At 43.6% G+C, this 23,745-nt stretch overlaps 1 protein-coding gene across 1 annotated transcript in view; it reads left to right on the top strand.

Annotated features, from left to right (window-relative positions):
- Nucleotides 1–23,258, top strand: part of DUSP10 (dual specificity phosphatase 10) — a 29,190-nt gene extending 5,932 nt beyond the window's left edge. Inside the window, exons 2-3 of the mRNA XM_026066575.1 lie at nt 18,024–18,398; nt 21,985–23,258. Coding sequence (XP_025922360.1) covers nt 18,024–18,398; nt 21,985–22,250 — 641 coding nt within the window. The 3' untranslated portion in view covers nt 22,251–23,258. The remainder of the gene's footprint in view (nt 1–18,023; nt 18,399–21,984) is intronic.
- Nucleotides 23,259–23,745: the final 487 nt, after the last annotated feature.

Raw genomic sequence — 23,745 nt, 5'->3', positions numbered from 1 at the left:
ATTCAAATGAAAAGTATTATTTTACTGAGAATGAAATGTTTAGGTTTGGAGTTAAGCATCTTTTTCAAGTTAAATTTAAGTTAAATTAAATTTAACCGAAAATGAAAAATTGAAACATCTGTGCCAAAACATTTCAGCAGCTTTTAAAACAAGAAGAGTTGCCTTTGTCTTCCTAAGCAGTGTCTAGTAGCATTGTTTTATTCTTACCCTTCCTGCTCTGCCTTTGAGCCCCAGCAGCAGAAGCCTTAAAAAGCTTCTCTATTTGATGACTGCAGAGAAAAATTGAGTTCAAAAGCAAAGATGCACAACTCAAGTCTGCTAAAAATTCTGTTACATCGTGCCCAAGGTAAACCAATCACTGGAGTGGGGCAAAAGGGGGGGCAGGGGAGGAACCGACCAGTGGCAATCAAAACTAGTTGGTCCTCTTTTTTTTTTTTTTTTTYTTTTYTTTTCTTCTTCTTGGTTTAAGGAGCTCATTTATGCTCTGGCTTTGTGTTTTTTGCATTGCTCATCTAACGGGAAAACAAATGAAGTGACTAGCTCTCATTACAGCAAGGAGTATAAAACTTGCCAGCAAACCACTTTATGCTTGCTGCCATGGTCTAAGAATAACTTCAGATCTCTTACCTCACTGAAGTAGCATATCAGCAAAGTTAAAACAACTGCAAAGGGACCAAGGGACTTGTAAAAGAAATAAGTACCCATGTTACATTGTCCCATGTTAATACAAAGTATTATGATTGACTGCCTGTGGAGTACCTGACCTGGTCATATTCTGTTGCAAATACTTGTATAATTCCACAATGACAGCGTTGCTTTAAACCCTAATTGAATTACACTGCATAGGTGTAACTGAGAGCAGAACTCGACGCAATGGTCGATGAAACCAGCTGATCAACAAAACGTGTCTGGCATTTATTTCCACCAGAGATCTCAAAGGACACTGAATAATTATTAGGTCATGATACTAATAGGGAAATGTGTATTTTTAAGTGTTAAGTAATGCATGTTTAAAATCCAGCGTGTTGAAACTGAAGTGTGTTCTGCCTATGCTACAGGAGAAACCTGGCCCCATCAGTCACTCAGGAAAAACTTCTGCTGGCTCTGTTAGGGCTGAAATTTCACCTTTGGTTTTTAGTCTGATTGCTGGAGCTTAAAATCATATCTTTCTCCACTGGAATAGACAGTCTTATTGGCCTTAACATTTGAAAACTAGCTGTGTATGTATACTCATATGTATATGCATAGATAAAACTTGGACAATAATGYTGTCGAAACCATAACATTTCTGTAGTTCAAATCGATGCTTCTGCACCGATTTGTTTCTGTGTACCTCTAAACTATGCCTGCTCAACAGTAATGGGAAGTGTAGCATTTCCTCTCAGATGATGGCATCTTAGAATTTGATGTGCTGGCATGCACCGGTACCCGTCATGTTTTACTGTCCTTGAGGGGGAAAAAAGCAAAGACACTGCCTTGGAAAGAGGGGAAGAGGAAGGAAAAAAAGATATGTGTGTGTTTTCTTTGTTTTGTTTGTTTTCCTCCTTTAGCTGTCCAGCGTCTCATACCCTTGGAAATCAAACTAAGAATTAAGAAGCAAATAGTTTCATTAGGCCAATATCTTAACGTTAGTGAAGAAAAAATCTGACTTCAGCTCTGTTAAATTCTGGGGGTATCCCCTGCAGTGTTCCTGGCAGACAGAAGTTGGGTTATGAATAGCTGAATGCCTAATGTGCTGTCCTTCCTCTTACCTTGTTGAAGATGTGACAGTCTATTTACTAGTGAAATCCCTGCTTGCTGATGTTTTTTCTATTTTTTTTTGTTTTGTTTTTTTTTACCTGTACCTCTCAAACAGGTTACACTCACCTCAAAAATAATAAAAACGTAGCTGTATTTGGGGTTTGAATGATGTCTGGATGTTAACAATATAGACAGACTTGTTTTTAGGGCGCACACATGCTTCCCCCCGCCCCCACCATTTAAAGCAGCGACTGGATGGTTTTTATTATGCTTAGGAACACAGTTCTTGATAAGATTGCTGTGACTTTGGGGCACTTGAAATGGGGGATCAACCACTTGTCTATAGGCTGTGACTCCTTCTCCACTCTGTGAAAAGCCATGTAACAATTAGTTTTATTTATGCAAGAAACTGAATAAATGCCATAAATAGCAGCATGCACACAGTCTTAATTCTGCCTTATCTTGTGTGTTTACCAACCAACCATGAGAGAAATATTTCTCAAATATTCAACAGGGCCTGCAGGGCTACAGAAGACATCATGCTTTGTTGAATAGATCATGATTAAACCATAAAGATGATCTAATGCTTTRTCCCTTTGTGCAAAAGATTGTTTGGCACATTGGCCTTGCGGGGAATTCTCTGGTGGGCCTGAGGAACACTGGCTCGAGAAACCACAAGGTTGACCTGATTATCATGAGCCCTTGTTTGCATGGAGCTTTTTTACAAGGTACTTACTGCATCTGTCTTGAGGGTTTTTAAATGTCTCTGTGCCTTAAAAAAAAAAAAAAAAAAAAGTTTAACTTTTACAGTAATCAGGGGTTCTCATTAGCACAAAGGTGCTTGGTAAGCCAGGGCTTAAAGAAAAATGCCAGATATCATGGCTTTCACTCTTCCATTCATCCCCTAAAAACTATAAGAGCTGGCAAAGATCCTATTGAGAGAACGCTGGATAAAGATTCCTTTTGGAGCATCGCATTTGTTTGCGTCAACTTCGTCTGGCAGGTGTTTCAGATAGTTGTCTTTCTACCTCCAAGCTGTGGTTTTGATCCAATGAACATGTTTATAATAGTTGTAGTGGTAAAGCTCTTGTCTGCCAGTGCTGCAGGATTAGGCCAGGCTAGAAAATTGGCTAATAGTACTGGCTGTGCCTCTCGGTGCATCCTGTGTKGAGGCAGAACAGGAAGCTGCCACAGAAAGTACACATGAAGGGGCAGTGCTCCTATTTTTAAAATGTTGCAGGAGGGTTATTTCTGTGGCTGGAAGGTCCTGGGGTGCTTGCACTCTGCTTGGTGCTTTGTGGCTGGATTGACACTTCTTGCCCCAGTAGCTTCAGTAGGAAAGCGGTGGGGATTTTTAATGCCTTGTGACTTTTTAGTACAGGAAATGTTTTGCTTAAAATAATAGTTACGATTAAGCCACGCTTGTGCTTGGAATCCTCTTAGCCCACTAGAGATGGTTTTGGTGCATCCTCCTCCTGCTCTGAAGGCTGTTGGTTCCCAGGCAGCACGTGTCCCTTTAGACATTCTGGACCTGGAGAGCATCATTTTGGGGCTTGAAGGAGAGGGGCGGATGGGAGAAGCAAGTCCCTCTCCTGCACCGCATAGGCTAGATTTGGTGATCTGGCTAGAGATTTGGCTATCTACACTGCGTGCAGATAATGGGGTGCTCTGGCCAAGACCTGGCAATGGCAACTTCTGTGACTAAGCGTGCACAGTAGACTTGCTGTGAGGCCTTGGACAAGTCATTTTAATCTCTCTGGGTTTTCTTTTTCTCTCACCCCATTCCCCCACACCTTTTGTAACACTGAGCTAATGTCTCTTATTATGGTCAGTATTAAATGTAATTGACCCAGAGTCATTCACAGTCATGGTAGTGCCCTGGAACAACACATCTGCCTGTTGCCAGAAGTGGGAGAGCGACTTGCAGGTATCCTCTTCCCGTCCTTCCCTAACAGTGCATCTTTGTTAAAGTAATAACTGTAGGTTCTGGTTTGTGTTTAGGATTTTTGTGTTCTTTGAAATAGTTTTCATGTCTTTCCCTCTGCTTTGGAGAGCCAGTTATATTCTTTCTAAAGGAAAGCTGCACTCATAGTAGAAAGGCCAAATCTGGACAGGGCACAACTTTATGATCTCTTGCCACTTGTTTTTTAATGGTGCCCCAAGGAAAATGTCAGAACTCCCATGGATGTGTGTGCAGAGAGACCCGAGCCAGTAAGCTCCAGGGAGTAATTGGGACCTTGTAGCTCTACTAGCTGGGGGTCTAGGTGCCACCTAGTCCCATTTGTCCAAAAGTAATAAGCCTTTGATTCCTGCTGCTTGGGGCAATGCAAGGCTAGTCCAGCTAGACTACATCCAGAGCTCTGCTGGCTTGTGTCTGGCCAGCTCATGTCTTTGCCCTGGGCTGTCCCCACTGGAGGAGTCCAAGGTTGGTGCTGTTGGGGGGACTCTAAATCTGTCAGCATCTGCTGCCAAGGGGACACAAATGCTCTTCAGTAGCTGTGGGGCAGCAGCCACTGTTCCCACAAGCATTAGATACTGCTTTGCACTAATGCCTCATTCTGTTTCCAAGATAATGGCCCTGAAGGAGGAAATTAAGGAAAAAAAAGTGATGTGAACATGTTGGTTCTGACTTTTTACTATGCTCTGGCTTTAAAAAAAAATCTCCAGGATGTCCAAATTAATTCCTGATTGATTCACTGCAACAGTGAAGAACTGTTTCTAATTAAAGGTAATAAGAAAAAATGTCACCTCTCATCTGGACATGCATGTGAGTTAACATATATATTTTACAATAACTTTGAAAGATTTGGAAATAGAAGATAACTTGCAAGCTTCTGTCACATTAGTTGATTCAACTGTCTGTTTATTGTGCCAAAGCATGATATTAAACCTTGTAAAGGCAACTGGCCAATCATGTTGTAAAACAAAAGCTATTGTTAAAGCAGTTGACGTGTATTGTGTTGATGATGGACTCTTTAATTCCTCTTGTCTGTGGTCTCTTCTAAGATGATGGGAGTTCTAGCCATCCACTCAATTGAAACTAAGGATAAGCCTTTTGCTGCTTTTTGGAATTTGCTAGCATATTTTAAGTATAAAAACACTTAATGTGCTCTTTTAACCTGAGGTTAATCTTATATATATGAGCATATATGAATTTTGCACATTGATAAAATGAGCTGCAAGTTAGTCCTTTGTAGGCGAATATTAGGCAGTATTATCTCTATCAAGGGATAACATGCATTGCATGCAGTTTTTCTTGATTCTGGAGTATGAGATGTAAACTGGGTCAATTTTTTTTCTTGTGCCTTGGATTTTTTAGGGTCTTTCCTTGCCTGTTTGGCCATTAGGATCATCTTCCTTTCTTTTTCATACTTCTGCTATGAAGAGGAGGTGCAGCACGGGAGGTGAGGATGCACAAAGGAGATGTCAGAAGAAGCTGGTTTGCAGCCATGGTCTCTCTGAGCTTCCTGGTGACAAATGTGGCCAAATGCACCTTTGTGTGTGCAGCTGTTGCTGTTGTGCCAGCTGCAGGCGTGTGTGTGATTCAGGCAGCTCAACTGCTTGGCTCAGGGCTTGCTACTTATTCTATCTAGGAATGCCTGGAAAAAGTCCGAGGTGGGAAACTTGCAGCCCTGGGTATGCTGCTGTGCTGTGGCTTCAAGCATCTCACCTGTGGTCTCATTCTGGGCTGGCTTTGGGGCAGGCGGTAAAGGCGAATGGTGGCCCTGGTGGAGTGACACCACTGTGGAGTCACGTGGCAGGGCTGCTGCTGGCCAGCGCGATGCTGTGACCTGACCCGGGCGGCAGCAGGGGCCTGTGGGTAGGAAGCTGCGGGCTGCCTCTTCTCTGGGCAGGGGGGCCTGCCACAGTGGCAGGGAGTACTCCTCCTGCACAGACGAACTGCAGTCAGCCAGCTTGAAAACAGGCTACTCCCTTTAATAGATGTTGAAACCCTCCGGGAGAGGGTCCTTGCATGCAGGCTGTGCCCCTGCCTGAAAACTCCCTCCAGCAGCTCAGTCCTGCTTCCCTGCTCGGTTGCCCTGCCTGCACAGGGGACGCTTCTGGGTGAGGCGAGGCTGAAATGGGAGTCAGGAGCTCGTTCCCACAAAAGAGAAATCAGCACCTCCTGAGCTGCCTCCTCTACGGTAAATACATATCCCTTCTTTGACTTGGGTTTCCTCCATTGAGTTCTCCTGTTTGCATGCCCTACGAAGAGAGCACAGTATTTCCTCTGAGGGCTGGGACGAAGGAGTGATTTGCTGGGTGCTCAGCTGCTGAAGCATTGCTGTGAGGTGGGAAAGATACATGAGATGCTCAGCGCTGTGGTGGTCCTCAGCCTGCATCTGTCAACAACTCTGAAGTATATGTGATTCAAGTGGCAGTGAATGGCTGGCCCTGATTTTTACATGGCAGGGTGGGGGATGGCTTGTGCTTGGCTAGTACCAGTAGTTTGCTGCTTTTATTTTTGGCCACAAAAAGTGATATTAGATTATACCAAGAAAGTGTCCTTTATTTTTGGATTTTTTTTTTCCCCACGTGCTTTGAGATATTTTGCTGGAAAGTGATAAATGAGAGCCAGGTATTATTAGCTTCTAGCCAAAAGGATAGAAACTCTTCATTTTAAGCAAGGATTTAGATCCAGTAGGCATGAATGGAATTCACACTAATGCTGGTGTGGTATAGCAGCACCCTGTTTCCTTTTCATGTCAATGCTATATGTTGATGGTGTTTCTGATGCAGAGCAGCAGCTGTTTGAACTGGAAAAGAGCCTTCATTCTCAGAAGAAACAAGTTGGATTGCTCTATCACGAGAATGAAACTGTCTTGAAGTTGTCCTTGGAAGGGTAAATCGAATAATAATAAAAAAAAAAAAGGCTGAACCATGAAAATGTCAATGTTCTCTAAAACTTGCAAATTAAACAAAATGTCCACTCTTACACATCCAGGACTGCAGACTTCTGAAATGGTCCCTGGATCCCTCTGAAATGGTCCCTGGATCCCTCTTCAAATGTGCTGAGCCAGTGCCCTCTGCACTGCCTTCATGCTCTCGCATGCCAGTGCATGATCACACCAGTTGCTGCTTGTCTCCAGGTGAAGCTGCATTGAAGGGCAAATGCGCAAGTTGCTTTATGGATGCGTGCAGTGATGGGTGATCAGAGGAAAGAATTGATAATAGGTTTAAAAAACAAAAAAACAAAAAAACCCTGGCATTTCAGGCAAATCTGGTCTGGTCTGCCCTACCCCTCTGTCTGTGAAAGCAGACTTGTAGCTCTTTGTCAATGTAAAACCTTTTGTGGTATCTTTATTGCATTAAAATAGTTTCTCTTCCCTCCCCCTCCCCCCTCACTTCACCTGCCTCCTTTATACATAGCTTTAACATTTCTTGATGACCTTTTTGTTAATATGATTTCCAGTGGGAGCATTTCACAGTAGAAGTATGTGTTCCTTCAGGGTTTACACTGACATTTCCAGTGATTATTTAATTGGACTTCATGTTAGCTTAAATCCCCATAGGAAAGCATACTTCTGCTATGAAAAGTTGTAATGAGTAATTTTCAGTTTCTGCTTTAAATGCTTGCTCTCCAGAGAGTATAAGTGCAATCGTCATCTGTTGCTGTAAAATCACACAGTAGTGTGTTTGGGACATGGGATTTCTTTTCTTGTTCCCAATTACATATTATATACAACTTAATCCTTTAACCAAAAGTAAGAACATTCCTTCTCTTCTTTCACCTTCCTGACTGTTCCCTAAGAATAACTCGGTGCTTTGAAGGATGCTGTCATGTAGTTTGTTCCTGTGAATGCTCTTTTTCTCTCAAATGGGCAGACTGTGCTCACCCAGCTTATGGGGGATTTCCAGTTACAAAACTGCAATCATTGTTCTCAAATTTGGTTTGAGAAATATAGTTCAGAAATATCACCAGCATCTCCTGGAAGAGCTGGTGAGTAGTCCAGAAGCATTAAGAGCATCTTTTGGAAAAGCTGGTGAATAAGGCAGGGGAGGGAGGTGTGTATTGGAATGTGAACAGACTTGCATAGGCAGTCTGGGCACAAAACTTAGGGTCGGAGGCAAAACCAAGTTTAAGACCAAAAGAAAAAAAAGAAAACCACCCCAAAATATTCCCCCAGTGACAGGTAAAAGCCTACTATTCTGCTTGTTCCTAATCAGAACTAATTTGTGTGGTCTTGTGGTCCTTGGAAGGTGAAAACCAAAGCAATGTGAGATAGCGCTGTAATGCACCAAGTCATGCGTTTAGAAGTGGGAGGCACAATGGGTGAAAATGTGATTAAGAGGGTGGTAGGAAAAATGGTAGGAGAAGGGGCAGCACAGAGAAGTGTCTGTGGAGGAAATGAGAGCAGGGAGGGGAGCTGGGCAGAGCCAGTGTCACTTGGCGCAGGTGCTTTTGGTGACCTCTCTCCTGCCTCAGAATAGGGGGGAAGAGGGCCTAGTTCTGCCAGTGATGTCCTTCAGGAAAGAAGGCTGCACTGTTACTGGTGTCAAAGTGCAAAATAAAAGTAGATAAGATCAGAGATTGCAAGAGGCCGGTAGGAGAGGATATGCTGTGGCAAGAGGTGTGAGCAGCACTGAGATGAATTTAGAAATAACATGCAAATGTGTGTGTGTTGATGTGGAGGGAAACTTATCCTTTTTATCCTGTGTCACTCTCTTGACTTTTCAAGGGATCTCAAAGCAATAATGTCAAGGGTGTTCTTGTAACTCCTTTAGGCCAGAATTTGCCTATAAACCAACCTCTCTGGATAGTTCCCACACGGAAAAAAACTGACCTTGCAAGTTCTGTGGAATGCACAGTTTTGCTTTTTTTGAAGTGCTGTTGACAGCTTGATTAGAGGGGGAGACTAGATTAGATTGAGTGTATCAAGGTGGAAGCTGTTCTTTGTGAACTATGTTTACTTCTACTTTTTTTGTTTGTTTAAAGCTTAATCTTTTGTGGCAAGGCTGATACTGAATGCTGTGTGGGTGATAGCGGAAAGAAACCCTGCAATGGGTTGTTTGAACCTGCTGCAGGCAAACTTTGGCAGGTGAGAAATATGCTTGCAAGATCAGAAAGCAAGACCTATTTCACTTGTTAGTAGCAACAGAAGTAAAGTCTTCAGTCACTTGTGCCCTTCCCGCTGCCCCATTCCAAAATCTGTGTAGGTTCTTGAGGCAAGTGTAATCCAGGAAAAGATACTTACATTGTGAAAGGATGGTGAATGAGGTAGAAGTTTCTGCTCCGAGGAACTGAATGAAGCTGCAGTTATGAATTTTCCCTTCTGTTACAGCAGAAATTGTAACGTATAAAAACACTCTCAGTATCACTGTGTTCTCCTTGTACTGCAGAAGGATGGGTTTCCCCCTGTTGTGAGCCTGACCTCATTTCAGTCTCCCTCCTATGTTTAAAAAAAAAAAAAAAAAAAAAAAAGGTACAATTCCCCTGAAATCAAAGGAGTTGCTTGTAATTCTGTCTGGGCGAGCGTGGTCTGAATGGTCCCCACTTCCTTTGGCAGAGGGGAGTTGCCCTTCTCATCTCTTGCTTCCTGCTATGTGGGCCAAGTACACTATTTTCAACCATGGGGCAGCACTCAAGCTTTCTGCAGCAGTGAGGGCAAGTCATGAACAGTCTGGACACTGACCACTTGGGAACAGCTGTGGTAAGGAGAAAAAAATTTGTCTTTGAGACTATAAACACTTCTGAACTGATGTACTTGAATTAGCTCCGTTGCTTTGGAAGAGTTACGGAAGCAAGGTCCTTTCCAGCCTGCTGCAGAGAGAGGGAGTACTGCTTGGGCAAGGAAGGTCTTGGTATACAGCAAGGAAAGTGTCTGTCCATGGTGCGTAGGGAATTTCAGTGTCTCTTCAGTGCTTCAGAATGAGCAGAGAATGATCCCCAATATGTACTGTGAATGCTCTTTGCTATGGCTGAAATGGCGTCAGCTGTGATGAAGCGTGGTGGCTAGATCTTCAGCTACAAGATTATTTTTGCTCTCACCCTCCAGGCACCCCACCAGTGCCTCCAGGCCCTAATAGTGCTTTTGATATCTTGTAGAACTACCCCTGCTCGAGCTGGAAGTAATGGGAGGCTGAGGGAGGGCTGGAGGAGAAATGCAGAGTGAAAGGTGCTTCCCATCTGCTTTTACTTTCCTTGACTTCTGCTTACTGGTGTTGTTGGAGACAAGATGGTAGGATGGATGGACCTCTGGTTTGGTTATGGCCATGCATTAAAAGATCTTGTATCAACTGAGTGCGAATAGTTTTGCCCTGTGTCTGGCTCCTGTTCTCTTTAAATCCCCTCTTCTGGGTGATTTTTTTTTTTTCTTTTCCCCTCCCTTAAAGGTTGCAGACTCCACCATTGGTTGTTAGTGTGCTGGAAAAGGGATCTGTGGCTTCGCTTAACAGCTTGGTTTTGCTGCTTTCTCTGGGTTTGTGTATCAAATGCTTGGGCTCTGGGGGGGCTCTACCTGGCAAGCTGGAGCGGAGTCTGTCTTGCAAGCCACAGAATGCATCAGCACTCATTTAGAAAAACTTTCTCTGAATGCCCAACCCATGGGGCTCTGAGGATTGTGCTTCTTTCAAGAATGGATCTTCCATGAGCATTGCTCATATCTTTGTAAATAGTGAGTTAGAAGAGCAAGAATTTATCTAGTAGCCATTTTCTGGAGGGTGATTCAACTGTAAGACTTAATGCCTTCAATGGCAAAGTTACTGATTTCAGTGCCTGTCATCTTAACAAAGAGATAGGGAGAGGAGCTGGGAATTGCTCAGCAGAGGAAAAGCCTGAGAGATGACTATATGAGACCAAAAACCATAACTGATCCCTCTGCAGAAGGAAGACAGGACTTTCCATAGATACTCTCAAGTAGAGTTAAGGCTGTATCTGTGCTATAAACTTCTGCAGGCATGGCTTTGTTGGTTAGAGGTATGAAGACGCATGATCTGGGTGGTTGTTGTGGGATCAGACAACATCCTGAGGGTGGATTTGGCCTACACTGGTAAAATTCTGCTTTGCCCTGTAAAGCTCGTTTCCTCTGGGGGAAGCAAGGAAGCTGTGATGGATTTGCTGCTAAAAGTGTTCCCGTGTTGGTGCAGGAACCGCATCCCTCAGAGCGCCGCGGCACCAGAGTGCTCTGGTTCCCCCTTGCTTGGGGAAGTGCTCCCAGCATACCTGTGACCTGGGTGACACAAACAATTATGTCCAGATCAGCTCAGCCAGCCTTGGCCATCTGTAAGCCAGCTCAATGAAGGTCAGCACAGGGAAGGTAGTGCTGCCTGATGAAGTCGGTGGGTGTGTGGTGTGGGGCTGTAGTCTGAGCCAAAGGGGTAAAGATAAGGAAGCCCTCATGAAGATAAGCATGTCTTCTGTCAGTGCTTGAGTAAGATACGTAACAGCATGACCCAGATTGGTTCATATACCCTAGCTGGCACTGCGGTCTGCAGCGTGCCCTCCCCGGGGTAGTAAGAACATTCCCCCGCACCTGCGGTCTTGCTGTGGTGGCTCAGCATCGAGGTGCCACCCTGCAGCGAGACCTTGGGTCGCCGCTAAAAGTGGGGTGCATCCTCCCCACGGAACAAGCCTGTCCTGGCCGGCACAGTGCTGGGGCCCTGTGGGTCCAGGCCCTGCTGCGTGGTAGGAAGGGGCAGCCTCAGTGGGCAGTTGGCACAGAGCAGGGCAGTACCTGGCCTGCAGCGTGCTGCTATTTTTACACGTTGAAGTTGCGCTTGCTTAACCTTGAGGCATCCTGCACTTCGAATCAACTTGACACAAAGTCATCTGTTCATTAATAACACAGAAGCAGTTTAATTGTTGTCTTAGTGGAAAAATACATGAGACTGTCATCAGCTGTTGCTTCTGGCAGTGCTTTTCTGCAGTAATGTAAATAAATGAGGTCACACGTTTAAAGGAACAGGCTGTACTTGCACAAATGCAAAGCGTCATCTTAAACAGATACGCACCGATTGTTCAAATATCTTCTCTTTCCTGTTCCTCTTATGCCTGAAAAGCTTAAGCTATAACACTTCAACTTTAAGCATAGTCAAACTTAGCTATAGGAGCTGGATTTGTTGTGCAGGTACTGAGAGGAAGCGTGCTGAGTGGGTGTTCAAGAACTTGAGTTTGTTTCTTAAACGTTAACAGCTTTATTAACACAACCCATGTGTCGCTGAAGTCTCTGGGGCTCCCTGGTGAAAGTTGCAGACAGAATATGTCTTCTGCTGCTACTTCACAGCATTGTGGGATTTCTACTTTTCTGTTGCCTTTATTTTTTGAAATGGCTTTGTAGTATTATAATCAAGGATGAGTGGATCCAGAAGTCCATCTGAATAGCTCTGAAAGCTATATAAAAGGTTTGTTTGTCTCTAGGGATCACATGTTCTGTCTAAATGTGGATTCCACATCTGCAGTCTGTCATGTATAAAAATGTTCCTGTTTGTAGTTGTTACAGGAACACCCAGTACCTGCCACTCTCAGAACAAAGTGTATATGGCCACATGAATGAGGTAATGCAAAGGTAGGATAGATATTGCTTGATGGTAAGGGTATTTTGGTAACTGCCTCTGCATAAACTCTCTTTCTATTGTGGGGGGGGAGGGAGGGAACCTTTTTTTTTTTTTTCTGTAAGAAAAAAAGCACAGAGACCAAACAAAAAAAAAACCAGCCTAGGTAACCTACTCCCTTTATAGTGGGGTAAGTACCTGTTTTCAGGTAGGAAACATTGCAAATCTACCAAAACATAAGCTAGAATAGGAATTTATGGCATATGGTCACCCTGCTGTAGAGCAGCAGTGATGATTGAAAGACGTATCACAGAAGGCATGGCAAAGGAGGGCAGATGTCACCGTACTCTGCCTTTTTATTTTTTGCCTTCTCTTAAAAATAAAAAAAGATGTGTTTTTTCTTTTCTTTAAAGATGCTTGTTCCAGTTGTGTGGTCATGGTCCCGTGTAAAAGCTGATTGTCTTTTTCCTGCCATGTCTTTTGTGTCTGTCTTGCATCATGTTAACCTTTTTCTGATGGTAAATGACAGACACCATGTTTGGCATAACTTTTATGCAAACACCAGAGCTGCTCTGGCTCCTGTGCAGCTGCTCACCTGGCCTCCTAGTAGTAGTGCAAGGCCGGAGTTCCTGGGTGACTTTGGAGGTCAGAAATCTGTGTGCAGCTGCTGCCTCGGCGCTGCTCGGCGGGGGGTTTTGAGAAGCATTAAGCAAGATGTTTATGGGCAGATGGTTGCAAAGAGCTTGAACAAACAAGTCTGAATAGCTGGACTGTATGGTGCTGACTTGAAACTTGCTAAAAGTTTTGACATCTCAGACAATCGGAAGTCTGTTGTCACTTACTAACTGTTCTGGCAGGATAGCACGGTGGAATATGTCATGCAGCTTCTGTAGTGATAATTGTAAAAATCTCTGGCTCTTCACATCAGTGACTAACAGGAGTGCTCTGGCTTCGGATGTGTTTCACTAGATAGCAGGCCAGGCTGTCTGTCTTGAAGCATCCTGCTTCCTTGATTCCACGTTCCTATGGAAAAATACCTTGGATTTCCAGGCATAGTGGGTATCCTTGCCTCTCCTTGACTTTGCTGGGATCTGGGGAGATTCAGCCCCTTTGAAAACCTGCCTAGCATCCATTTTGGAGCAGAGCATGCACAAAAGCAGTTAGCGTGTTCTCAGCATCAGTGCATGGGATGCATCAAACTGGGTGAAGTTGTTTTACTATGCATAGGTAATTAAAGCTAAAGGGTATGTTTAAAGCTAGAAGATACTGGTTACAAACACTACATTCTGTAAAAGTGAACACTTAGTAAGTAATCTAGCTGCTGGCATATTGTTTTCTGTTGACGTGTTGCACCTTGAAATCTGAGTGGTCTCATTAAAGGTAACTACCCATCTGAGTTTAGGCTTCACAGCTGTAGCTCAAACTGCACTGCCATTCATGCTAATGGTCTTTTCTGATAGATATATTGCCTGCATGCTTAGGCTACCTGTATATGATGGGTCTTTGTGTGTATTGCAAATAGTAGCTGAAAAGCTGCTTCTAAATTGCAGCTTACTTTTTTTTATTAGTGAGAGACTTCTTTCAGATTCTGCTTTTCACCCATGCTCTCTCCCTGTTACTGCTGACTGTAACGCCTCCTTTTTGTCCCAGGTTTTGGGAGGCTTGAACAGCTTTGGTCACACAACAGATTCTGTTATGGCCACAACTGATGTGTTTTTAAATCCATACCTCCAGCTTCCTTGTGCTCTGAAGTTTCTGTGAGTAGCGGGGATATAGACAGGTTCTTGTCCTCACTGAGTTTCATGAATGAACTCTTAGATCAGACTTGCTATAGCTAAATACCAGCCTTTTCTCTGGGTATTGCCTCTTCTTTCCCACCTCCTTTCCCCCACTGTTTAAAGGTGAAGACTTTGAACAATGAAATAGCAGCCACCTGTCAAAGAAATGCAGACACCCCTGAATTACTCTGTGCGTTATATTTATATAACATGCTGGTGGAATATTCATCCCTTCTTGACTCTGTGCCCTTTTCTCACTGGTCATAAAGGACTTCATTTGGGCCTTTTTTGGAAAGTATTCTTTTAAACGTGTGACAAACCTGAGCACTATGCATACATGAGCTCCATTTAAATTACATTAGTGCCACATAAATCAACTAGGATCCTGTGTGCTAACTGCAGGGTGAGTGGAGTAAGGAAACAGTGCTTGTGGGCTGGCTAGATCTTGTTTTGAGGCATGTAAGACCACTATTACATTACAGAACCACGCTAAGCTCTTAGCTGTTGGTTTCAGAATTAATCTTCCCTCTGTGACCACATCTGGCTGCATCCTTCCCAGGCACCTGTGTTCCTGCCCACTGCTTCCTTGTTCATGTGTCTGAGCTAGTTCAGCTTAATCCTCTACCCAGTACTGCATAGTTTCTGGAATGAGTGCTCTGAGAATCTCTTGGACTGACATTAGGAAAGGGTGACCTCTTTACTGAGGGATGTCAGGAAAGAAATTGATGAGGCTATTGTATGTTTTTTTTAGCTGCTGCACAGTAATGGTATTTGGGCATCTTCCACGTGCTGTATTTCGGATCCCCTTCCCATCCTTCGGCCTGGCAACCCTGCTGGAGTGGTAAGGGTTGTGTGGCACCTCCTCTTGCTCTCCTCTGGGTGTGGTGATAGAGGAATTCTGCACGATATAATGATCTCTTGTCCTCTCCTCCCTGTTTTCACCTGCTGGATCCAAGCTCTCACACAGCACTGAGGAAGAATTGGCAATAGGAGCAACAGCGTCTTCTAGTTGACAGGGCAGGTGGAGGCTCCAGAAGAAAGATGCATAGATGATGAGGAAAGAGCTTTCTCCAGACCTTCCAGCTCTGCCTTATCTTACAAGGCTGCTGGAGAAGCAGGATGGTGTCTGCCACACAACAAGTGTATCGGTACCTGAGGGATGAAGCAATAGGATCCTCTCTGCCTATGGCCAGAGGACTGGGGAAGTGGTGAAGAACAAGCACTGAGGCTGTAGTGACTATGGCCAAGCTGCTTATTCTTCAGGGGTGTTCTTGGGAATCCTAACACGCTCTGGTTATTGTTTAAACAGAAATATTTAAGGGGAATGGATTGCTTGCCTGTGTAAAAGCAGGATAAATGTTGGATCAGGCCTGAGAATACTAGAATGTGGTTTAGGGTTTAGCCTCTAGCCCAAACTCAAGGCTGGGGCTATTGGTTTGGATGAGACTTCAGACATTTTCAGTTTGGGGGCCATGGTCACACTTGTTTTCTTGAGCTTCCTGAGAAGATCCTGTCAAGGCCAGATGATATAGTTGTCAGATGAACTCAAGACTTTTTGTCCTTCCTCTTCCTCTCCTCTTGCTCTCCTGTTATTAACTTTGTGAGTAGAGATCTTTAAGGTAGATGTTTGCTCCTCGTCCTGTAAACTGCAGAACCAGCTGAAGATAAGCATGGTTTTGAGGCAGGGGAAATATTCTGCATGTTGTGAATTGAATAATTCTTGGATTTTTGAAAAAGTGAGTTAATAGCATGTGAAGGACAGAAGTCTAGACTTAAAGGTGGGGAGGGCAGGGCAGGCACAAGTATTAGAAGAGGAGGTCAGGACTTCAGGTGCTTAGGGCTAAAATGGCAGACCCGGTTTAACTTTTCCTTAAAGTATTAAAGCTCCATAGGTGCCACCACTGTTTGTGAAGATTTTGTAGCTCTATAATATATGCATCCTTGTGTACATCTGGAAGTGCTCTGTTCTTGACAAGGCTGAGTGAGATGTGTTTAGCTGCTGCTCCTGTGTCTGTTCTCCTGGCATGCACTTCCACCCCACAGCAGTGGCTGGTGGTTTTAATGCTGTCTGGGAGATGAGGACTTGAATCCCCTCAGTGTGGGGGAGGGAATTGAGCCAGGGTGAGTGCTCAAGGAGCTGAAAATACAGAAAAGGAAGCAGTAATCCTCCTTTGCTTGTAAGTTGAGCCTTGAAAGGAAAGGTGTGAAAACCTGCCCTTAGAAGAAGGATCCGGGACTGTGAACTATGAGTGCCTGGAGCCAGGATGAAGGGCTGGGGTTGCCTCTGTCATCAGTGTGGGATCCAAACCTGCCTCGTTTCCTCCCTATTGGCTGATTCTGGGTATATAGACAGTCTGTGTGTTTGCAGGCTTTAGTTAAGCATCTACCTTCTCAAAGCCCTGAGTGGTTGTGACCTGGTCAGGGATGTCTCATGCCCAGCATGTACTGTGTAGGGTGCTGAGATGGCCTGGGTGGGTTCCATGCTGCAGGACAGGCACTTAGACACTTGGTCTTGTGATACTTGAGACTTAGGCATTGAAGTCCTTTGTTGTATCTGGTCCAAAGCCCATGTGACAACATGTTTTGATCTCTGTTTTAAAATCTTCCTTTGGTAGATCATTGTGGAAAAAAAAACCATGAAAAATAAATAACCTTTTTAAAAAAGCAGGATGGTGACATTCAGCATTTATTTTGGCTAGCGTAGCTCCTTCTAGTAACTTCAGTGTAGTTCTTTTCCCCCCTCCCCTTCCACTCCTCCTGCGTTTTTGGCTTACATTTAACTAAGTGCGATTGAATCTGAACACTTGGACTGCCTCAATGTGGTGCATTACTCCGAGTATCCTGGTAAAACACAAACATACTTTTACACGCAGGCAGGAGGACATCATTGCATTTCTTCTTTCTGCCTTTTTCTTTTGAAGGAGGCAAAGGCAAACCCAAGCCACCTGTTAGCATTACATCATTGGCTCCCAGGAACGCAGTTGTACCAAAGGCCTTAAACAAAGTAGTTCTTCTTGTATTGTTTGCACTCAAAGAGCTGATGTCATGCCAGCTGATGTCATTGTATGCTTTGTATAATCACTATGGAAACCAGGCAGGTGGGGAGCCTGGGRCTGATGTAATCGCTGAATGAGGTGTAGAAAGAACGTCTCCTTTTCTTTCTAGTTCTGTGGAGCCACCCTCCTGAAAAAAGGAAAAATGCTGCTTTAAAAAAGAAAATCCAACAACATAACTTATAATAGAGCCAGGGAAAAGCTGAGCCAAAAATTTCTTTTTCCTTTCCCCCTCCGATCCATTTCCCAATCCATATTAATGCCCTAAAAATAACTCTTGCCAGATATTTTCAGGCAGCCGGGGCAGAAAAAGGAGAGCTGTTTGCCACATGTTAAGCAAGCACCTCAGTCACTATTATGTTATGAGGAGTGGTGCTCTTTTGTTCAACTGCACAAACACGTACTGTTCTCCAGAGTGAAGTCTGAATGAGCTACACCCTCCGTGTTCTGACCTTCGCTTCTCAGAAGTATTATGCTCTGTAGGTGCCCTGCAGGACTGCCCTCTGGCAAATAAATAGACAGTGGCTGTGAACAGGTGAAGTTAAAAGACCTATTCCAGCTGACTTGCTGTTCTGCTTTGGTACTTCTAGCTGTTTTGCTTGTGGCTCGAGAATGTTTTCTGTCTTGGATAAGTGCCTTTTTTCCTTTCACCTCYTCCCACAGACCTGTAGGTGAGGCAGCCCCAGCGTACCGATGTTGCACAGAGATGTGTTTGTCTGCGAGCGTGTTTCTCTGGCACCGTCAGCCTCGGCGGCGCCAGGGCAATGCCTGCTGCTGATTCACTTCTGTTGTCAGCATTAGCCACCGTGACAATGGTGGGGGGGACAACAGAGGCTGGGTCCTGTCCTGACGATACCCGTTCTGTGTACGGCTGAGGGAAGGCAGGTCCAGAGCGGCGAGCTGAGAGCCATGCCTACCTCGAGGTATCTAATAGCACTATCTGCTTGGTCTCTTTTCCCAGGCGGCCTCAGCAGTTTCAAGCAGAACCACGAAAACCTCTGCGACAACTCCCTCCAGCTGCAAGAGTGCCCTGAAGGGGGAGGCGGCGGCGCGTCTGCGGTGCCCCCCACGCTACCTCAGTCCATCCCCACCACGCCGGACATCGAGAATGCCGAGCTCACCCCCATCCTGCCCTTCCTCTTCCTCGGAAACGAGCACGATGCTCAGGACTTGGAGAAAATGCAGAGGTTGAACATAGGCTATGTAATCAATGTGACCACCCACCTGCCCTTGTATCATTACGAGAAAGGCATATTCAACTACAAGCGGCTCCCGGCCACTGACAGCAACAAGCAAAATCTCAGGCAGTATTTTGAAGAGGCTTTTGAATTCATTGGTAATTATCCTTGATTGGAAATGCTTGTTTTTACCTGTTATAATAATCTTGAATGAATTTTGTGCTTCACTAACTACTCCAAAGGCTGTGTAAGGCCATACTTACTTTTGCTTGTATTGTCAGAAATGCTGAGTACCTAGTTTCTGCTGACTTTCACTTTTCGGCATCTCCTATTTAAGTAGCTTAGGGGTATGATTTTATCCATTGATAGTGATGCCTAACTTCAGCTCCAGATTCAGGAACCCTGACAAAACTGAGATTTTTATCTCCTCTTCCTAATTGCTTTATGTTTCTTAGGCCTGACTTAACTTCTAGTCTGACAGTAACTTCTAGTCAATTTTTCTTAGTTGCTATCTTTAATGAAGGCTGAGTCTCTCCTAACTTAATTTCAAGAGAAAACTGATAAACTTTCAGAAGTTTTATGGTAAAATAAATGGAGGTGGTAACTTTGGTGTGTATGTGTGGGTGAGTGGGCAGTGATGGAAACTATTGTGTTAATAGTCTACAAAACACTGTATGCCTCATGAGGGAGTTCACCACAGAAATGCAGCTCCATCTGAAGTTGGGGATATTGCTGAAGAACTAATCCGTCAGTGTTACCCACATGTTGCTCCTAACCTTGGTATGATCCACATAACATGCTCCTCACCCAAGTTTTGTGGTGTGCTCATCTATTCTAAAGCCAGGCTACCTCTTTCAGCGGGTCTGGTAACCTGCTGCTCCTTCAATGAGGGCATCAGTTAATAACACTGAAAACTTCTGAGGGCCTTCCCTTGTGCCTGGCTGTACCTTCATGAGCACAGCTTCCTGCAGTGCATGGGTGGAGCTCAGCCTCTTGCAGTGCCCTGAATCAGCATGCATGGCCTTTGTTTTCTAAAACATGCTGGGGCTGTGGGGAGGGAGCTGTTCCTTTCCCTGCTTGCAAATATCCACAGTTTATGGCACTTGCTTTGGAGTGTGGGTACATTCAGACCTGCTCATGTTGGAAGCACTGTCAGGGTCAGCAAGCACTGCGCTCTGGTCTTGGGAAATCCAGGTGCAGGGTGTGCTGAGCCCATCTGGTGTTGCCTTCTGCTGGACACTGTGGGAGCCTCTGCTCCAAGGCAGACAGGTCCTGCTGTATCTTGACTGGCGAGGTGGGAGATGGAGGGTCAATTCACTGACATAACAAACTGTAGTTACTGCATTTTAGTGAGGATGAACAAGCAGAGTACTCCTTACAGTGGAGTTCAGCTGAAAGGGTGCAACATTAAAACTTGACTCTTACTGTTAAGAGGTCTTCTAGGAGGAGCCCTTGGGACTGTCATCCTGCCTCTACAGTGCAGGGTACTGAAGGATCTCTACCCAGGACCAAACTTTTCCTATGGTTCCTAACCCAACCTCAACTCTACCAGTAGTGTTGCCAGGTTGCTGAGAGAAAGCTGTCCTGGTGTTCATTTACCTGCTTTGTAGTGTTCAGGAAATCATCATATGAAAGCAGATCTGCCCTTGTCACCCCCCCTCCCCTTCCCCTTGCTTACCCAGTGAGTCCCTCCAAATTATTACTGTATGCATGGGAAGGCAAAGGCCTTCTCCATAGGGAAAGTGAAGGGATAGAGCCCCCTGCAGACAGGGGAAAGGGAGTCTTGCATCGATCTCTTGGGAAGAAAAGCTGGGTCAGGAAATCCAGTAAAACCTTAGATTTCTAATTCAGTAAAACAGGGAGATGCAGCAGGCAAAGCCTACATAAAGAAATTGCAAAACTCCATTAACATCTTTTGGGGTGGGAGAGGAGGGAAAGTTCCGCATCCATGAGATCTACAAGGTTAGAGCTCTTGAAACCATGCAAAGGTAGTATGAGGCTTATACCTAGCCAAGGGCAGAGGAAATAGCCTTGCTCTGAAAGGGTTTAGAAAGTGTCTCAAAACCATTTTACTTTCCTTTTAATAATTGCAGCTTGAGGGTCTGTCTTTGTTTTTAATAAATATTTCTCCATGGGGTTTTTTTTCCACAGCACATTTAGCCAGCTAGGAAAGTAATTAGTCAAAGCCTTCTCTTCCTTAGTATAAGCTTCAAATTGCATTTGAGGAGGTGTAGAAATGTTTAAACAGCCGATCATCAGCCTACATCTATTTAAATATATTTATTAAAATTAAAAATAAAATAACAAAACCAAACCCAGGTTTAGATCAGACTAAAGCCATAGGAAGTAAAATCATCAAAAACTCTCTGAGAAGGTGTGTCAAGGAAAAAAATATAGTTACAGAGCTTCAGCTTTCTTAAATCTAACTGGCAAAAATATCTGGAGGAAAGTTGGCTTTATTTATGCTTTCATAATACAAGCTAAACTTCTTTGTCCATTCTTTTTGGTACCCTCAGCTGATTGAAACATCACTGCACCTGGAAAAGATGCACCTTACTTTCGGTCTGGCTGGATTTCACACAAAATCTTGCAAACTAAATTCATGCTTCTCCTGCAGAGTAGAACAAAAGAAATCTATCAAAGTTTTGCATCTTAAAAGTTTTATCTCCCATTTTAAAAACAAGATGTGGGAGATGAAGGTAGCATGGTAGTGACTGTGTTTTATTTCTCGTGTCCTACCACCATGCTATTCCAGGAGCTGTGTCCTCCCTACATTTAGCCCGTGTTGTATCCCTCTGTGTAGGTGATGCATCTTTTTGTAGGGGGAGAGTGTGTGTGTGCGCACGCACGCATGTGTGTGCATGTATGTGTCCATGGCTGTGTTGTGCCTCCCCTGCCCCTTCCTCACCAGTCCCTGAGAACTTCTGGAGAGGCAGCGTTCAGCTGTGTTTGTTGCTCTGTGCAAATCAGTTAGGAACAGTGATGGCAAATACCCTTTTCACACTGCTGAAGTTGAAAAAAAATTGGGCTGAGGGGCTGAGAATAAGTAGAAACGCACAGAACTTGATACGCAGTAAGAAGTGAGGAGTTATTTGAAGTCTCCTGCCAGCACTGCTGGAGTCTTGCTAAGTTATAAAAAGATAAAACTGCTACTTTTGCAGAGATGCTATAGAAGAGTGCCCGGTGGAAGCTCATTTCAAGAGTAACTTAGTAAAAAGCTCAAATAATAAGGTTTTGAAATAAATATATTTTTGTTATGAATTGAATCTGAAAATACCTGTTTTTGGAAAGGGGATGGCTCTCTTTGAAAGATGGGGAAGTTAAGATGCCAAGGTAACACAGCCAGGTTGTGACAGATATGGAAATAGAGTCCAGGCTGCCTACTTCTTTGTCATAGGCTTTGACCTCCTAAATAAATACTTCCTGGCAGTGCACACAAGCAGTGCAACAGTGTCTCTGAATGTATAGTTGATCTAATAAAGAGACATAAGCAAATATGAAGATCTTCAGTGTTAGACTGTCCTGTGTGTTTCACGTTGAACAACTCTGAAATCCTTAGGGAAGATCAGCTGGAGTGGAAGGGGAGGAGAGGCTACTGTGCTTATTTAAAAAAAAAGAAAAAAAAAACAGATAAAAGGGATTTTTCACCGTCTTAAATTTTTTTCTTTACTCTTAATTGCATTGAGATTTTCTGATTTGCAGACTGGCAAAAATGTTACTTTCTTCTTTCTTTCTCGTTTCCAGAGGAAGCTCACCAGTGTGGAAAAGGTCTTCTAATTCACTGCCAGGCTGGTGTATCCCGATCTGCCACCATAGTTATAGCATACTTAATGAAGCACACACGCATGACCATGACGGATGCCTATAAATTTGTAAAAGGCAAACGACCAATCATTTCTCCTAATCTTAACTTTATGGGGCAGTTACTGGAGTTCGAAGAAGATCTAAATAATGGCGTTACACCACGAATTCTCACACCAAAGTTGATTGGCGTAGAAACTGTAGTGTGACCGTGAAGCTACAAGGAGGTGGTTAATGAAGGGATTAACATATTCTTCACCTGATTTAGGGCAGTGATGGGTGGGTTGTGGGTTTTTCTTTTTAGGTTTTGGGGGGGGGGAGTTGTGGCAAAACTTTTGTGAATAAAAACCTTTTTTTTGTAAGGAAAGGTTTTTAAAAGAGATCCAAGCACTTTGCAGTGTTTGGAATGCTGTTGTGATTTCCTTCCCAGGAACTGACAAAGGAGGGAGGCTTTGGAAACAAAAGCAGTACTTTTAAAAATCAAAACAAGAAGAAGAAATATTGGGCTTTTTTTCTCCTCTCCAGCTACTTGTAGAGTTTATGGCTAAGTAGTCTGTGCAGGTTCATAGACTGAAGAAATCTAAGTTGAAGACAAAACACAAACAGCCAAAACAAAGCAGAGAAAACTCCCCGAAACATAAGGGCCTTCATTCTGCAAAGGCTTTGCTAGAGATAACTTAGCAAAATGCTCACTGATGCAAAGGAGATCAGAGCAGCTTAAAAAGTCTGCAAGGCACTTTTCATACTCCTGAGTCAAACTAAAGAAGAAAAAAAAAGTTTATTTGGTGTGTTTCATGTTCCAGTTCTATTTTTCTATTTTGGGGTGTAAGGTTTTAACAGTAAGGGACTTTGATCATTCTATGCCATATGCCTTCACTGGCTTCTTGTGCAATAATAATTTGGGATTTGTTTTGAGTGTTCAGACCGATTAGGTTGGCTGCCCACTAATAATAAGATAATAATTTTTAAAGTTTAATAGTGCAATGGCAGCCAGCTTGGTTCAGAAAGGATAAATGAAAGCAATTATTTTGTTCCTTTTTATGATTTTGATCCTGGTTACAGTGCCATAAACCTTGTTACATATGTATATCAGAATGTASAAAAATCCAGAACGAGCAAAGTTTATTTAAGAATATTTTTCACACAAAATATTGGTGTGTTTCAGTTGTCTATGTAAAAAAAATTTTGATTATAAAAACAAAAAACCTTTTGGAAAATGTGTGTCCTTTATTTCTTTAGCAGTTTTCCATTTGCTTTCTATGGGATGGGTTTTAGGTTTTTTTTCTTTTTTTTTTTTCAGTGTGCATTTCCCTTTGACAAAACTGATACCCCTTGTTTGACATCTCCTCCTCTTCAGTGTTTCCTTTCTGTCCTCTGCTGGTGGAATGTGTTTTCCTTATTTTCTACTGTACTCTTACATCCTTTAATTTCTGTAACCATAATTTTCTCTCCTTCTGGAAGTGCATCAAASTTGGAGCTGTTCAGCTGAATTCGTACTCTTGGTGAGGACTTTTTGGGATAGACCTGGTATTTCTGCAGCTCAATAGCCATTTGGAAAAATAAGAAATAAACTTTTTTCTACTGATTCCTTTCCATCTCCATGCAATTAGCTTATCTCCTGTTTCAAAGCTGTCTGGTTTCTAGGAATACATTGGTCTCTTGTGTGCTTTACCTAGCTTCCCTATAGCCCGCTGCTGTAGCAAG

This window comes from Apteryx rowi, unplaced genomic scaffold (genome assembly GCF_003343035.1).
Source record: "Apteryx rowi isolate R43461 unplaced genomic scaffold, aptRow1 scaffold_243, whole genome shotgun sequence".
Lineage (NCBI taxonomy): Eukaryota > Metazoa > Chordata > Aves > Apterygiformes > Apterygidae > Apteryx > Apteryx rowi.
This window is presented reverse-complemented; position numbering and strand designations above follow the sequence as displayed.